The sequence below is a fragment of the Dromiciops gliroides genome, chromosome 5, assembly GCF_019393635.1.
Source record: "Dromiciops gliroides isolate mDroGli1 chromosome 5, mDroGli1.pri, whole genome shotgun sequence".
Classification (NCBI taxonomy): Eukaryota; Metazoa; Chordata; class Mammalia; order Microbiotheria; family Microbiotheriidae; genus Dromiciops; species Dromiciops gliroides.
The window spans coordinates 196,989,427-197,007,584 of record NC_057865.1 but is presented as its reverse complement, the minus strand read 5'-3'; the positions used below and the strand labels follow the sequence as shown (position 1 = coordinate 197,007,584).

General features: G+C 38.9%; 1 protein-coding gene across 1 annotated transcript in view; it reads left to right on the top strand.

Annotated features, from left to right (window-relative positions):
* The first annotated feature begins 4,864 nt into the window (after positions 1 to 4,864).
* The window catches only part of DYRK4 (dual specificity tyrosine phosphorylation regulated kinase 4), a 73,509-nt gene continuing 60,215 nt past the window's right edge, over positions 4,865 to 18,158 (top strand). The window contains exons 1-2 of the mRNA XM_043968304.1: positions 4,865 to 4,969; positions 12,152 to 12,265. Of these exons, the coding sequence (XP_043824239.1) occupies positions 12,233 to 12,265 (33 nt within the window). The 5' untranslated portion in view covers positions 4,865 to 4,969; positions 12,152 to 12,232. The remainder of the gene's footprint in view (positions 4,970 to 12,151; positions 12,266 to 18,158) is intronic.

The window sequence follows — 18,158 nt, the reverse complement described above, 5'->3', positions numbered from 1 at the left end:
ATTGTTATAAATTGTAGTCTTCAGCCAACAAACATTTTAAAAGGATTCATTATGTCCTATACAGTGTGCCTTGGGATATTAAAAAAGGGCAAAAATAGCCCAAGGAGCTTACATTTTAATAGGGGAATTAATAGATAAATTACAAAATAACAACAATTACAAATCACAACAAAGAATTCATTAAGCTCTTAATTATCTGTCTGGCAGTGTGGACTAAGCACTAGGGATACAAAGAAGGGAAAAAACATGGTTTCTGCCGTTAAGGAGCTCATATTCTAACAGGAGAGACAACTTGCAAGTAACTGTTGATAAATACAGGGTAAACGTATGAAAGGTTATCTCAGGAAAGATGCTAGCAATTGGGGTGAGTGAGGGAAGAAGGGGCACAAGGAAATGCTTCTTGTAGAAGGTGGGATGTGGGCTGAGTCTTGGAAGAAGCCAAGAGGCAGAGGTGTGGAAAGGAAAGCATTCTAGGTATGGGGAATTAGCAGTGCAAAGGCACTGAGATGTGTGTGAAGAGGAGCAAGAAGTCCAGTGCGGTTTGAGTAAGGTGTAAGAAGACTAGAAAGAGGTTGGGTTGTCAGGGCCTTTAAATGTTAACCATAATTTTATATTTGATCCTGGTGGTAATAAGGAGTCACTGGTTTTTATTGAGCTGGGGGGAAGGTAGAAGATAACATGGTCAGTCCTGCATAGATCACGTCAGCAGCTATGTAGAAGGAGTGGATCAAGGAGAGAGTTGAGGGTAGAGACCAACCAGTGGTTGAGGTTGAGGTTGAATGGAAAGATGTATATGAAATGCTGCAAAGGCAAAAAGCCATCATGTTGGTTGTGTGGGACGGATGAGTGTGGGTGAGCAAAAATAACTGGGAATGCAAGCCTGAATGATTGAGAGAACAGTATTAGTATCAACAGTAATAGTAAAGTTGGGAAGAGGATGAAGCTTGGAAGGGAAGATGAGTTCCGTCTTAGATGTGTTTGAGGTGCCTACAGGACATCTAGTTTGAGATGTCATGTAGGATAGGAGCTTAGAAAAGACTATACATACAGTCTGGGTATACATATCTGGGAATCATCTGCACAGAAATGATGATTGAAACTATAGGAACTGATGAACTCAAGTGAGATGGTCGAGGGGGGAAGAGCCTTGAGGAACATCCAAAGTTAGTGGATGTTTCTTGGATGAAGATCCAGCAATGGAGACTGAAAGAGTGGTCAGACAGGTAACTTTAGAGGGGAAAGGTTCTAGTAGCTGGAGGGATTGGGAATGACTTTGAATAATTTTATAAATATGATGTTTTTACTAACTATAGAGAATATACTTTATCTACCATAATATAACATGTGCTGACATACTCCAGTGGATCTCTGATCTTATTGGTGTAGAGGTAGAATCAACATGATGTGAAGAATGAGAAAGAAGTAAGAGTCAAGGATGGGGATAACTATGAGGTTGCAAATCTGAATGACTGGAAGGATGGTGGTGTTCTCAACTGTAACAAGGAATTTAGGGAGAAGGTAAGCTTTTTGAGGAATTGGAGGTCACAGTGAGAATAAAGTAATTTTTTTGTTTGTGATGTGTTGCTCCAGGTCACTCTTACAGTGATCAATATTCAACTTCAGTTATCGTAATGTTATGTGAGTCAAACTTATATATCACTACTGAAGGAATGTTGGTGTTAAAAATATGGTCTTTTGGCCCCATATATACCAAAATATGTATAGCAATACTTTTTGTAGTCCCAAACAACTGGAACAAAGATACCTGTTGATTAGAAAATGATAAAACAAACTGACATGTCAATGTAATGGAATATTATTGTGCTATAAGAAATAATGGACATGATGAATACAGAAAAGCATAACAACACTTACTGAACTGATGCAAAATGAAATGGGAAGAACCAGAAAACCAATACACATAGCAATGTATATGAAAGGGAGGGGGAAAAAGCATTCATTAAGTACCACTATATGCCAGGCACTTTTTAAGTATTATTTCATTTGATACTCATAAGAAACCCTGGGAGGTTGGGTTTTATTCCAATTTTATAGGGGTTTTATTTTATTTTTTTGGCGGGGCAATGAGGGTTAAGTGACTTGCCCAGGGTCACACAGCTAGTAAGTGTGTATCTGAGTGTATCTGAGGCCGGATTTGAACTCGGGTCCTCCTGAATCCAGGGCCAGTGCTTTTATCTACTGTGCCACCTAGCTGTCCCCTCCAATTTTATAGTTAAAGGAACTGATGCATAAAGAGGTTAAGTGACTTGTCTAGGATTACAGAGTTAATAAGATCTTAAGGCCACATTGAACTCAGGTCTTCTTGACTAGGCCCAGCATGCTATCCACTTCACCATCTAGCTACCTTAGAAGAAAAACAAAACTTAATACTACAAAATTATGACCAAATTTAGCTCCAAAGAAAAGATATGAAAAAACACTTCCTCCTCAGTTCCATGAGTATGAAATATTGGCAGAGAATGTCAGAGTATTTTGCTATGCTGGTTAGTTTTGCAGAGGTGAGGCAATTGGGGTTAAGTGACTTGCCCAGGGTCACATAGCTAGTAAGTGTCAAGTGTCTGAGGTTGGATTTGAACTCAGGTCTTCCTGAATCCAGGGCCGGTGCTCTATCCACTGAGCCACCTAGCTGCCCCCTCTTTTTATTCTTTATTATAAGGGATTGTTCCCTGGGAGGTGAAGGAGCAGGAATACAATGGGAAATGTAGGGGATATAAAAACATCAGAGAGAAACTTGGGGTCATTTTTGTCTGTCAGCACATGACAACCCATGGCAACTCATGTGCTGACTTAAATAAAATAATCTGGTTCTTAAACTTTCTGGCTAACATGTTGCAGGCTGAAAGATGATATGGTAAAAAAAAAGTTTCTGAAATCAAATAACATAGACCCATTATTCTCTGTCAATACTCTGTAGTCCTTCCTTTATATTAAGTAATGGCTTTTCAAAAGGTTTCCTATAATCTTATGACAAGCCCTTTGGCACTTTACAAGATGTGTAGTTTCCTTTCTTGGAGAGTTTTCTTCAATTGCTGTGGTCTAATAAAGAAATAATCAGCCTTATGATGCTGAACTTCTTCAAACTTAAAGCTGGCTCAGATGATAGCTATACAAAGTCCATTACCCAGCACATCCTTAAATTTTTCCTGCTTGGTAGAGTATGCCAAAGCTTATGCTTCAATGAGGGCCAGCTAGATGGGACAGTGGATAGAGTACTGGGCCTGAAATCAGAAAGACTCTTCTTGAGTTGGAATCCAACCTTGGATTCTATCTGTGTGACCCCGGGCAAGTCACTTAACCCCATTTGCCTTAGTTTCTCATCTGTAAAATGAGCTGGAGAAGGAAATGGCAAACCACTCCAGCATCTTTGCCAAGAAAACCCCAAATGGGGTCATGAAGAATCAGACATTGCTAAACAACAACAACATACCACTGGCCTAAGAACCTCTATTCTCCTAGAGAGCACTGGAACACTTTAGCAAAGGTGATCAGGGCCAATTATGAATAAATGAATAACAACAAATTGTTACATAAATTTCAACAAATTTGTTTCCATCTTTGTGAGAAAGGGCATTATATTTACAATGGTACTTCTATTTCTACTATTCATTATTTGTGTAATCTAAGGAGCACATGCTTTGTAATATCCATGCAGACATAATTTTTGTATTGAATATATTATGTGTGTATATATAGACATATAATATACATACATACACATACATATTTAATATGTATTCCATTGTACTCCTATACATACTGCCTCCTTGTTCAGTTGTGTCTGGCTCTTTCTGACCCCATTTGGAGTTTTCTTGTTAAAGATATTGGAGTGGTTTGCCATTTCCTTTTAAAGGTCGTTTTCTTTCTTTCTCTTCCTTTTTTTTTTTTACCAGATGAAGAACTAAGACAAATGGGGTTAATTGACTTGCGCAGTATCTGAGGCCAGATTTGAATTGAGGAAGGTGAGTCTTCCTAGCTCCAGACCCAGTACTTCATCCACTGTGTCACCAAGATGTACCCCCTGCTTCCTTACCCTTTTATATATACTTACCCATTCTCTAGGGGAAATGTAATTCCATATACCTCTGTGCTGAGGCTATATTTTTCCATGTTAACAAATTCTATAGGATTACTAGAAAGTTTAATTTTGTTCTTTTTGATTCCCAGAATTTTTGCTAGTAGAATCAGGTTTATATATATATACACATATATGTGTGTGTATATTGTATATATAACTATTATATATAAAACTATATGTATAACTGTTATAACTATAACTATATAACTATATCTATCATCCATCTATTATCATTATCTCTCTCTATCTAACCTATCTATCATCCATCTATACACAACAGTTCTTTTTAAGGGCACTTACTAGCTGTGTGACCCTGTTTTCCAGAGTTTCCTCATCTGTAGAAAACTCCAAATAGGGCCACGAAGTGAGACACGACTGAAAAACGACTGAACTGACTCTAATTTAAGGAAATAAAACTTAAATCAAGCAACAAGTATATCTTCAGCACCTACTACATGCCAGATTCTGCAGTTAGGTGTTTGGCAATATGCGCACAAAGAATGAAACAATACATTATTATTCTCTTTAGTAATTTTCACCAGTATTTATACGCTGAACATCATATTTCCATTTAGATTACACAAAAGTTTCTGGTCATATAATTTCCTGCCCTTTGAGGGGTGAGGGACGAACAAGATGGTTATTTAATTGCTGGGAGCAAGGTCCCATCCTCAGCCCTAGAGTCATAAAAGCTTTGCTTGGGAAGGGTGGAAACAGTTTCTATAGCGACTGGGAGGGTGGGCGGAGGGTGGAGAGGGAGGGTGGGTCCTTCCACCCCCTCAGGAAATTACCCAATTTAGTCTCTTGCAGCAGCCAGGTCAGTCTGCTCCGGCTTGGTGAGGCTACTCCAACACCTGCCCCCACCGGACCAAAGTAAGGAGGAGCGAGGAAGGGGGTCGCGTTATGACGCACCTCAGAACCTCCCACCGTCCTGGCCCGCCCCTAAGGCGGGGAGGAGGGAACTGGGGCTCCGGGAAAGGGGGAGGGAAGGTTATATAGATGGAGAGAAGGTAGGAGGTGGGGAATGGCGGGGCAGGAGGGTGGAAGTGAGGGATGGAAAATAGGATTTGAGGAACTCCATTCTACTTCCTTTCCCAAGGCCCAAGGATCTTCCACCTAATCTTTTCTGCCAGTTGTGTCTCGAATTAGGGTTTGGAGGGAAAGAAGATGGAATTTAGGGGACTCTCTGACAGCTCTAAAGGTGCACTTTCAGCCACGCCCCCACTCCTGCTCCTCCCACTCACTTAATTCCTTCCATTTTCTCATCTCATCCCTAGCTAGGCTGATAGTGAGGGAAAGATCATAGTCATTCCTGACCATTGTGGGTTATCTTTTAGCCATCCCAGCTCACATACCGCCTTTCTATTCTTAAAGTAAACTAAGCAATCATTCCCATTTGTATGGTGCTCTACAGACTTTGAAATGGAAGGAAAACAAAGGAATTTTGGTGGGATGGCAGTGGTGGTGGGGGTCTTCTAATATTTCACAGTCTGTTATCATTGAAAGGGATCGATTTATTTTGCTTGACTCTTGAGGGGAAAAACAGGACCAAGAAGTGGAATTGACTAAGGTGGGGTGCATAGATTTCACCCCAATTTAAAGAAGAACTTTGTAACTATTAGAATTGCCCTAAAATTAAGTGAATCGACTCCTGGGGTAGTGAGTTCCTTATCACAGGGCAACTTTCATAAAAAGAGATGGTAGAGAGGTTTCCTCCATCCAGAAGGAGGGTCATACAAAATGAATTCTAAAGTCACTTCCAGCTCTAGGATTCCATAATTCTAGATAGGTAGGGCAGATGTCATTTATTCCCATTGTACAAATGAACCAACTTAAGACCCTGAGATGGTTAGGTTAGCTGACACACCTAGTAGTAGATTCAGAACTTGAGTCTTCTGACTCAGTCTGGTGTCCTTTCTTCTATATCCTCTAAAACAAGACCATAATGGTCATGAGTGGAAAGAAGAAACTCATTGATTTGTTTTCAGGGTATCACCTGACCTTCCACCATGTTATGTACAATATTGGCAACATTCTCAGGGATTAGTTTTTTTTTCAACCTGTAGTTGATCTGTGAGGTTTGTTCTGTTAACACAAGCTGGACAAATCCATAAATAAAATGTAATTTACTTGGTATATTATGCCATATTAACTCACACAAAGGGGACCCTTTAAGATGCTAACTTTTCCCATCTCTAAGGTAGAAAAATATGTTTAGTCAAGCCAAATTCTAGTGTTGTCATTATGGGATAGAGACATGTAATTAACTATGCCTGGTACATGTACTATATATGTGTTTAGTAGATATAACTTTGGGAGCCCATAATACTTGGGCCAACCAAAACATGTTGACATCACCATATTCTCAAAACTGGTGGAGATTGGAGGTGAGATATTTAAAAAGTGGGACAGGGCAGAAGACACAAGGAGACAAGGGGAGGCAAGTTGGAAAGTTTGAATTGTAGGGGAAGCCAGAAGATACCATAGTTGGAGAGGAATATGCTGTGGTATCCTCAAGTCTAGCCATCACGTCTGGACCCTCATAACTCCAGAGCTGCTGTGATTTTAGCCATTTGCAAGCCCATCTGAGAGATTCTTTGAATCCCAAGAGACAGATAGATGGCAGCACAAGATAAATATTTATTACTGGATCTATAGGTTCTGAAGATCACTGGGTCTTGTGAGTTTCCTTTTGTCCTCTTGATATGCTGGGGGAATCATCGACAGCAGGATTTAAGGAGAATTCAATTGTAATATCCTTGGAGGTATAGTAAGTTGCACTTATTTGTGAATGGGTGCCCCAAATGATTTTACTTGAATTTCCTCTCTGTTAATAATAATGATGATGTTAATAACCAACATTTTCATAACACTTGAAGGATTTGCAAAACTTTTTTATAAAATGAAGCTTTGTCTTGCAAAGTTTTAAGCAATTTAAAGCTATTAAAAAAGCTTAAAAACTACACTAAGACTTTTGAAACAACCCTATATTATTTCACCATTACAATAAACTTATGAGTTTGGTGCTATTATCCCATTTTACAAGTGAGGAAACTGGGTCTGAGAGAGGGTAAGTGATATTTCCAGGTCACAAAGCAAGTAAGTTTCTGAGGGAGGTTTCAAATTTAGGTCTTCCCAATTCCAAGTCCAGCGCTTTATCCACTATATCACTTTCTTATCTATCTACCTTGTTTCATGTCTTTATTAAATGCTTTTATATTTGATTGTGTCTTTTGTATAGCCTGGCAATAGAAAATGGACTTCATTGCAGGTTATGCCACAAGGTGCATCACTGATTACCCAAAATAACCACAATGAACTTGGACAGGCAGTAAGGTACTAACTTTGTGGAAACTCATCCAGAATCTTCATGAATTGATTAAGTCTGTTTTGGGAATAGTGGGTCAAGTTAAAGCTATCTGCCTTATCAAGCACTGGAAGGATGCAGTGAAGATTTTTTTAAAATTGGGATAGGCGTAGGCATTGATATTTTAAGATTTTTTGGGGTGTCACCATCATGTTAATAGTCTCCATGCTGGTAGGTTACAGTAAAGATTTTTTTCCCCCTTTTCCCCCTCTAGACTATAAATGGACAGCAAGATTTCTAATGAACACTCCATTACAGGCCAGGCAAGTTGATTCAAGAAACTACTGTGCTATTCTGTGTCAAAATGTCACTGCATTTGTTTATTGTTGATGTGACATTGTATCCTGTGCAGTATAACTTTAAGTGAAATACAGCTGTGTTTTAGGGTACTGGTTAATTGTATGTGCCAGTCAATCAACAAGCATTTATGTTGAAAGAAGAATAAAGATGATGTTCAAGACCTGCTGCAGAAGGGGGTCCATTCCATCCTCAGCATCTGGTCACCCAGTGGTCACATCTTCAGCAGCTATAAGGGCAGATTAGTCACAGGGCACTGAAGCTGACCCATACTGCTATTACAAGGGACTCAACAGAAAAACAATGGTTTTTTCCAGGGGGGATCATCCCTGCCTACCAGGTGAAGAATCCTTTGAACCCTTTACTAGGATATTGCCATAGAAGTAAAATTAGGAGTGATGGGATTGATATAGAGTAATATAGGAGACTATTAGCCTTGGAATTGACATTGTATATTCTATAGTTGCTGTTGTTGTTCAGTCATTTCAGTTGTGTCCAACTCTTTTTGACCCCTTCTTTTGGGTTTTCTTGGCAGAGATACTAAAATGCTTTGCTATTTCTTTCTCTAGCTCATTTTACAGATGAAGAAACTGAGGCAAACAGGGCTAAGTGACTTGCCTAAGGTCACACAACTAGTGAGTGTCTGAGTCCAGATTTGAATTTAGGTCTTCCTGACTGACTCTAGGCCCAGCACTCTAACCATTGAACCACCTCGTTGCCCTTACATTTTCTATAGTCATGGTATAGAAGACTGGAAAGTTCAGAATGTGTATAGACTATTGGACTTTGGGAAGGGAATAGAGGAAAAAAGTATTTATTAAGTGCCTACTATGTGCCATACTGGTACTAAGCACTTTACAAACGTGATCTCTTTTGATCCTCATAACATCCCTGTGACGTAGATGCTGTTTTACGGAGGAGCAAACTGAGGCAAACAAGAGGTTAAATGACTTGGCTAGGGCCATAAAGGACAATAAGTGTCTGAAGCCAAATTTGAACTCATATCTTCCTGACTAGAGGTTCAATGCTCTATCCATTGAGTTACCTAGATGCTTCTAACTGCCTTTCTTTGAACAAGAATGGAATGCAAGAATGTATATTTTGTATTTGTAAATTCCACATGTGATGTTATGTATTTGCATTTGATCTATATAACTGGTGAATGCAAACTTTTATGTGGGTGCTGTTACATATTTGGGATAATTCCAGCCCCTATGCTATATATCAATTAATTAATATTTGTGGTGTGTCATTGTGGATGGACCTATGTACCTGGTGAGATAACTTTTTAAAAATTTTTAACCAGAGATAGGTGTAGCACCCTGCTAGGTTCAGAGTAGCTGTTGGGTATACCCAATAATTCAGTTTCTGTCTTGTGCCTCAATCCAACCTATTCTTTATGGAAAGACCATAAAAGAAATACATCAATTTCAATTCAAAAACATTAAATTAAGACATGAGACAAGGTTAAAAAAAAGAAAGGAAGGGAATCAAGTAGCAAATATATTCTTGGTATCTGGACACATGAGAGTAATCAACTATACCTTTAGGAAAATTATCATCTTTTAATTTATCTAATTTTCTAACATAGCAAGAGGGCACATTAATTTCTGGATTCCTAAGCCCAGTGGTGAGTGCTCAGGATGTGACACCATCTTCTTCTTGGAATACCTTTACCAGGAGTCTCTTGAGTCAGGCCAAAGAAATCTCTTCTTGCCTTAGCTCTAGAGGCACGAGGGTCTAAAAACAGTCTCTGAGTCATTATGGCCATATTGCTTCAAATGTTTCTCTTCTCTCTCCCTCCTCTAACTGGAACTCTGCTTCTTGCCACTCCTATACATTTTCCTGCTACTCTGCCCCACTTTTTAAACCTTTTTATAAAGCACAGTCCACTGGTCAGTCTAAGCACTGTGGGAAAAGAAATCCTAAAGTCATATGTCTATATGCATAGAATTTGTCTGAGGTCATCTGGGGATAATGTACTCAAAAAAATGTGTTTCAGTAGTATTTGCTTAGGGAATGCCTTTTTGAGTCCTCAACCATGTGACTTTTTGGGCAACTACGTGATTGAGGCTTGGGATTTTCTTCTCTGAGTTTCATTTCCAATCTGTGTCAAGGCAAATTGCTCTCGGCCTGAAGGAGGTCTCTAGTGGTATTTAACAACACTCTGTTCTAGGCCATTTCCTGTTCTAATTTTTTTTAATCAATAAATTGGATAAGGACATAGGGGGCATGTTGGCTAGAATAATGTGCTGAACTCAAGATGAAAAGGGATAAAATTTAAGTGAGAGGGGCAACTAGGTGGTACAGTGGATAGAACACTGATCCTGGAGTCAGGAGGACCTGAGTTCAAATTCAGCCTCAGACACTTGACACTTACTAGCTGTGTGACCCTGGGCAAGTCACTTAACCCCAATTGCCTCACAAAAAAAAAAATAAGTGAGAAATAATGTGGCACAGTGGGTACACAGCTGGTCTGTGTTTCAGAAAAATATGGGCTCAAGTAGAGGCTAATGTGATTTTACACTAATAGAGGTAGCAAGAAAGGAATATTGTGTTTGGTTCTAGGTATCACATTCTACGAGATGAAAAAGCAGAGTGTTCAGAGAAATAGAACTTGAATATTGAGTAGCTTTGAAACAATTTCATTTGAGAAATAGTTAAGGCAAGTGGGAATGAGCTTAGCTTGGAGAACTGACTAATGTGAGATGAAATGTGCCTGTCCTTTTCAGTCTCCTTTGCTGGCTCTTCATTCAGGGCAAACTCTCCAAGACTAATCTTGTACCTCTTCTCTTCTTTCACATTATGTTTCTTGGTAATCTCATCAACTTATATGGGTTGAATTATCATCTTTATAGATATGATTCTAAAATCCAGTCTCAATCACTCTCCTCACCTTCATTCATGCATTACTGACTCCTGGACATCTCAAACTAGATGTCCCACGGGTATCTCAAACTCAATAGATGTCATTGTTGTTGTTTGTACTTCATTCTTGAAGACGACCATGACATCGAGGCAATGCCATGACTTGCAGTGAATGGGATTTAAATGAGGGAGGGCTGTGTACTCAAACCCACATAGCTAATTTGTCATTAAATCTTGTTGTTTCTAACTGACATTTATCATATAAGGCCCCTTCTCTGCACTCATATAGCCGCATCCCTGACACAGGCCCCCATCACTTCATGTCTATACTATTACAAGAACTGTCTTGTTGGTCTCCCCACCTCAACTCTTTCTCCATGCTAACCTATCTTTCATATAGCTGCCAAGATGATCTTACTAAAATGCAAATGTAATCATGCCACCTCCTGTACTCAGCCCACTCTAAGAGTCTCCTGTTAACTTCAGGATCAAATACAAAATCCTCCATTTGACTTTGGGGGGGGGGGTCAATAAGGGTTAAGTGACTTGCCCAGGGTCACACAGCTAGTAAGTGTCAAATGTCTGAAGCCGGATTTGAACTCAGGGCCTCCTGAATCCAGGGCCAGTGTTTTATCCACTGTGCCAACTACCTGCCCTCCATTTGACTTTTAAAGTCCTTCACAACCTGGCCTCTTCCTACCTTTTCAGGTTTCTTATAGTTTATTACCTTCCACATACTCTACAATCAAGCTATACCAGCCTTCTTGTTGTTTCACACATGATTCTTCATTCCTAACTCCATCTTTGCACTTTCTTTCCCCTATACTTAGAACTCCCTTATTCCTCTTAACTTTCCTGGCCTTCTTCAAGACTTAGTTCAAGTGAGGTTGGTGACATTGAATGAAGGACAAACAACAACAACTTTGTATTTACACACACTCTCTCCATGTATATCTCTGTCTCTATATATCTTGTATGCACATTTTCTTTCTTTCTTTTTTTGGGTTTGTTGCCTCCCCCATGAGAATGTGAGCTCATTAGAGGGCCAGGACTGTTTTTGTTTTTGCTTTTTTATTCCGAGCACTTAGGCAATAGGTTCTGACACATAAGAAATACTTAATAAATGACTATTGATCAATTAACCGTCGTTAGGAAAACAATGCAGACTTGATAGTTTTTCTAGTGAGCAAAACTAGGATTAAATCAGGAAGGCAAATGATGGCTAAATATAAATAATTAGGAATTGGTCAACAATGTAATGGGCTACCTCGTGAAAAATTAATGAGTTCTCCATCACTTGAAATGTGAGTTTCCTATTACTGGAAAGAAATAATCAGAGTTTGAATGATCTTTTAGAGATGTTATTGAAGGAATTAATGTGGAGGTTGGCCTAAGCAATCTCCAAGGTCCCTTCCACCTCTACAAGGGAGTCCCTGATTTGGGGGATGATATGTGGCTCTTCCACATATCACATCTTTGGCAGAAGTGAGTGCAACTTTAAAAACATTGTTTCCTGTTCACAGAAATGCAATGGGAGTCCCTGCAAGTCCTACAGTGCCTCAATTTCTGCTCCAAAGACAGCCCCCCAGGGAGTAAAGCCTCTGATGAATGCAGTAGAAATATTGAAATCACAACAGGTAAATCTGAAAAAAAATTTACTATTTGGAAATTGAAATTACACCATATACATATGTCATACATACTGTAATATTTTGAGGACAGAAATTATTTGTTTTGGGTTTTTTCTGGTGAGGCAATTGGGGTTAAGTGAGTTGCCCAGGGTCACACAGCTAGTAAGTGTTAAGTGTCTGAGCCGGATTTGAACTCAGGTCCTCCTGACTCCAGGGCTGGTGCTCTATCCACTGTGCCACCTAGCTGCCCCGGGGACAGAAATTATTAAAGATTGGTAGTCTTTGAGAATTTCTGTGGTCAGAAAAAAGTCACCCTGGTAGCCAACACTGATGAGCCTTTTGGAACTTAAATGAGCAGGTGGTCCTCAAATGCCAGACATATTGTCTATCACTGGGCCTGAATTCAAAATCCTTTGAGTTTGGTAGGACCTGAAAGCTTACACTCCATTGACATAGCTTTTGAGAATTCATGTGTCATCTTTCACACTATGATTAGACATGAGAAGAGGACTAGTGTATGATACAGTATAATCTCCATGCACAACATAAACTCCTTTAATAAAGTTCTAATTGTGACACTGTGTTTCATTTCCTTCAATACAGATTTATAGAACACCTATTATATGTAAAATCCTATAAATAATACAAAAGTCTAAGATACTATCTCTGCCCTCTGGAGCCTTCCAGTCTAGCTGGGGAGATGAGATACATTCCTAATATATTTAAATAATCATATATTATTTGACTAAGTATCAAAATTATTTTTATAGCCAATAAAAGTTCAGAGGCAGGCATGGCCTAGAATAATCAAAGTTCCAGGATAAAATGAATAATAGCAATAACTCATATTTCTATAGAACTTTCCAGTTTAGTCAGTCTACAAACATTTAGTCAGTTCCTACTATGTACCAGACAATGTACTAAATGCTGGAAATTTGCAAAGCACTTACCTTACAACAGCTCTGTGAAATAAATAGTGAGACCCTGGGCAAGTCACTTAGCCCTCATTGCCTCACCAAAAAAAGAAATAAAATAAAATAAATAGTGAGAATATTATTATTATTATTATTATTATTATTATTATTATTATTATTATTACCATTTAACAGATTAGGTAACTGAAGTTCAGCATTTAGGTAACTTACCTCAGTTAATAAAGCTATTAAGTGTTGGAGCCAGAACTGGAACCATGCCTTCTGACTTCAAATCAATGCTTTCAATTCCAATTCCAGTTCTTGAAGCAATTCTTTGTAGATCTGGCTTAAACTGGTTGAATTAAATTTTCCTTTTGCTATGTATTTCACAGGATACCATGAAGTTAAACTTAGTTAAATGCTCACTGCCCTCCTTTTCATTGTGTCTCTCCCATGTCAATCCTTTGTATATTCCCTCTCTTTGGCCTAGAATGGACTTTCCCTTCTCCAATCACTCCACCATCTTCTTTCATCTCAGGTGCCAATGAAGTCTTTTTTTGATCCTCTCATTTGAAAGCTATCAGTTCTCCTTCCTTATTTCTCAGAATCTACTTCCAGGACTTTGCCTTTGTACTTAGTAGAATTCTGTCTTGTATCATTTGTGTACATGTCTTATCTCTACTCCATTCTATTATTGAGTGATTAAAGGAAAGATCTGTGTCGTGTTCATCTTCATAGCTCTAGTAGGATGCCTTGAATGTGGTAGACATTTAATAAAAATTTCTTGAAATTAACTAAATACAAAAAGTAATGTGTACAAAAATAAGAGTTATTATGAAAAATAATACCATTATGGAATAGATAAGACAGGAAGATTTGTTCTCCTGGAAAAAAAAGAATCTTGTTTATATCTATTCTAAACTGACTAAATTATTCACAATGTGGATGGTTAGTTAGAATGGGCCCAATAATACTTCCTTGTAGCCTGATAATCTTTTTTATAGAATCAGAATCATAGAATGTTCCAGGTCACAAAGCTGGCTAGTAGCCATGCTAGAACTAGAATGAATATTTCTCAGCTCCCAGTTCAGGTCTCTTTCTTTCACACCAGCTTTTTCTTCAGTGTCCGCTTATTCATTTTACTTACTGAACTATAAATGCTGATAAAAGAATCAAGCACTCAAAGGCCTTTCAAATTATCATTTTCTTCTATAGTTTCATCTTCTCTCTGTGAGATAGGCAGAGGCAGCACTGTTAGTTCCATTTTATCAATAGAGAAACTGGAGACAAGATGTTTATGTTATATTAGTATAATAGTTTATGTATATATAACAATTTAGAAAGTGCTCTCACATCTATTATCTCATTTGGTTCTCAACAACCCTTTGAGATAGGTAGTGCCAAGTATTCATATCCCAATTTAATGAATGAAGGGTAATTAAGGACCAGAGAGATTATACAGAGTGATAGGGTTGGAATCTAAATTTTCTGACACCAAATTCAATAGATTCCTGACCCAACCCCTCATCTATGGCCTTCTAATTTTAGGAGTAATGTAAAAGAAGCCCGGGTTTGTCTAAGCATTCAATTAAGCATGAATGCCTACAACCAAAAGCAACAGAGAATGAGCTGACTGTACAGGCATAGCTCAAGTTCAATATTTCCTCTGGAAAAAAGAACCTTTTTTAATTTATTAAACAATTTCCCATTCTCTTTTCTCTGTCAGGTTGGTTCCTCCCTCACTCCTCTATTAATGCTACTCATACATGATGTCTCATTTCTGTTGTTGCCTCCCCCACCCCAATTGATGTTGCCTTGCATGTTCCCCACACAAGCTTAAGTTAGTGGGGTTGGGGTAGAAATTCTATTGGACACCATTCTTTTGTACCTATGTTTATCATTGCCCTGTTGCATTGTCTGTTCACTTCTAGTTGTCATATCCTAGGTCCTGATTGTATTCTTGTGGTTATCTTTCCTTGTGGTGAGGTGTCTAGTATAGCTTGTATTTAAGCTTTAAGAATAAAGGGTCCCCATTTCTCTACTCCATTCCATTCCCCTTTGTATCTTTAAGAGAGCATGTTTACTACAGTAATGCATTATCAATGGAAGATTATAAAGATTATGGGAAATTCCATTGTGGAGCTTTTCTCATCTCAGCCAGATCTTGACCAGTTTTAATGTCCCTTAGCCACCTTTTATTGTAATACATATGGAAAATACAGAATAGATATAAAACTTTTTACTTTGTCTGTAGTCACAAATTGGTGTCTGACTAGAATAAACCCCACCATGTCCTCATCCTCTCTGTTCTCTAGTATATCTCCATCTTTTAACACATTTACATGAGCCCTGTACAGTGAGGAGGAATAGAAGCAACACTGCAAATTCAAACAATCCAAATGAGAAATTAAAGCCCAAGACTAGAGGAAGTGAATCAACAATTGAGGTGCCCCCATGCATAAACTAGAAATGGCTGTGTGAGATTTAAAATTGGATATTAGATCATAAATCTCCCCTCTTTAACCTTTCCCTTAATTTATCTCCCAGACTAGTAAATGGAAGAAGCTTCTGGTTTTCTAGTTAGAGCTTTTACTGTATGGAAGTTACAAGGTGATGTTGATTAGAGGGATAGGAAAGTAGAAATACAAAACAAATCATCTTAAGTCTAAGCTTAGTCTATATTCCGTATAAAACTCACCAAAACCCAAGGTCACCTTTGGGGAGAGAGAGAGAGACCCTGTCAAGCGCGTGCTGCTGCTAACCACAAGCCGGGCCGAGTCGAACTCCAGTCAGCATCTGTAGTACAACACAGTCAGGAGACCAACAGAGCAGGAAAAAGATCCCACTTCTGTTCTCTCCTTGCCTTTTAAGCTCGCACCCCGGAAGTGGAGTGCTAGCAGGCCGACTGGCGTGCATAGCTCATGCCGTTGGTCTCCTCCCCGAAAGGGTGGTCCTTAAAGAAAAACTGGCGTCTCTCCATTATCACTAACCAACTGTTAAAACTTTTTACCACATTACCCCCTTTTGTTCCTCAAGAAACAAAATGTGTATTGTTGCTAGGCACACTTGCATTGGCAGAGAATGTCTCAAATCCCAGAGTTAACAAGTGCCAACAATTACTTGGGATGACAGGCTATTCTACATAAGGAATAGTATCTACAATATTGACTCCAGCTTATTTTTTCTGGAGGCTGATTGAAGTTTCCATAGTACGCAGACAGTCCCAAAGGAAACCCAAATGACTTCTCCATAAAAGTTGGCCTAAATCCTAATGCACTTCCTAGGCAATGAAATGGTAAAGGTAAAAATGATGGTAAAGATGATAAAATCTCAATGAATTTTACCCTAGGTAGACTGCATATCAGCCACCAGGGGATACATTGTGACCCAAATAAATTTTCTTGTAAGAAGAGAAGGTAAGGAGCAGCTTGGTGGTGCAGTGAATAGAGCACCGGCCCTGGAGTCAGGAGGACCTGAAGTTCAAATCTGGCCTCAGACACTTGACACTTACTAGCTGTGTGACCTCGGGAAAGTCACTTACTCCCAATTGCCTTACAAAAAAGAAGAAGAAGAAGAGGTGATTATCGATACTAGTCTCCAAAACAGCTTTGTAAAATAGTACTCCTTTCCTAATATGCATTGTCTCTGCTAACATTACAAGCCTCTTAGCTAAGCTGGCTAGAACTAAACCAGGTTATTCATAGGTCAGCAGTACCCATTACTTGCAGATTAATGTACAGGCTACCTCCTTCAGGTTGTTGTTGTCGTTTGTCCTTTGTTCTCGAAAATGACCATGATATTGAGGTGATATCATGACTTTCAGTGAATTGTATTTAAGTGAGGGAGAACTGTGCAAGGTCACCAACCTTACTCTTTCCTCCCAAGCCATCTGGGTGCTGTGGCAAGATCAAAACAGTTGGATGGACCCAGATGTTTTAAGGTAATTGGGATTGTGACTTGCTGGGGGTCACACAGCTAGTAAGTGTCTGAGGTGAGATTTGAACTCAGGCCTTTCCAACTTTAGAGCCAGTGCTCTATACACTGCACCATCTAGTTGCCCCTACCTCCTTCAGGGTACTTCATATTACTGGGGTTGTGACTTGCCGGGGATCACACAGCTAGTAAGTGTCTGAGGTGAGAGTTGAACTCAGGCCTTTCCAACTTTAGAGCCAGTGCTCTATACACTGCACCATCTAGTTGCCCCTACCTCCTTCAGGGTACTTCATATTACTTGGGTCAATACTTGCTCTGGTGGGCATTGTGGCATATTGATAATTCATTTCTAACCTGTTGCTACTTATTGTGAAGTCTTAGATCTAAATTATTTGTGTGCTATGTTGTTCAGTTGTTTCAGTAATATCCAACTCTTCATGACCCCATTTGGGGTTTTCTTGACAAAGATATTGGAATGGTTTGCCATTTCCTTCTCCAGCTCATTTTATAGATAAGAAAACTGAGGCAAACAGGGCTAAGTGACTTGCCCAGCGTCACTAAGCTAGTAAGTGTCTAAGGTCAGATTTAAACTCAGATGTTAATGTTATGTTCTATATCTATCATTTCTGTGTTTCTGACTAATTCCCATTTTCCCCTTCCAATAATTCATAGCACAGAATACTAGTATCCATGGACTTGGACATCTAGGAGTTAACTCAGTCTACTGTCTTAATTCTTCTCTAAAATTTTCACGGTATATATGATCCACAATTGTATTTCCCATTACATCCTAGTCTGGTACCAAACATGTTTAAAGTTGAGAGTGAGAATATTTTTATGTTTATGCTGAATAAGAACCTACCACACAGGTATCAGAATCTCAGGATCATAACAGCTCAGAATTGGAATAAACTTCGTAAGTGACAGGATCAAGGCTATTTTTAGCCCAACCCCTTCATTTACATGTAAACAGGTTTCTTTTCAGAAGTGGACAACTTTTCTATGGGAAAGGGCAAAATCAAGGACATTTATGAGAGGAACACTGAGAAAAC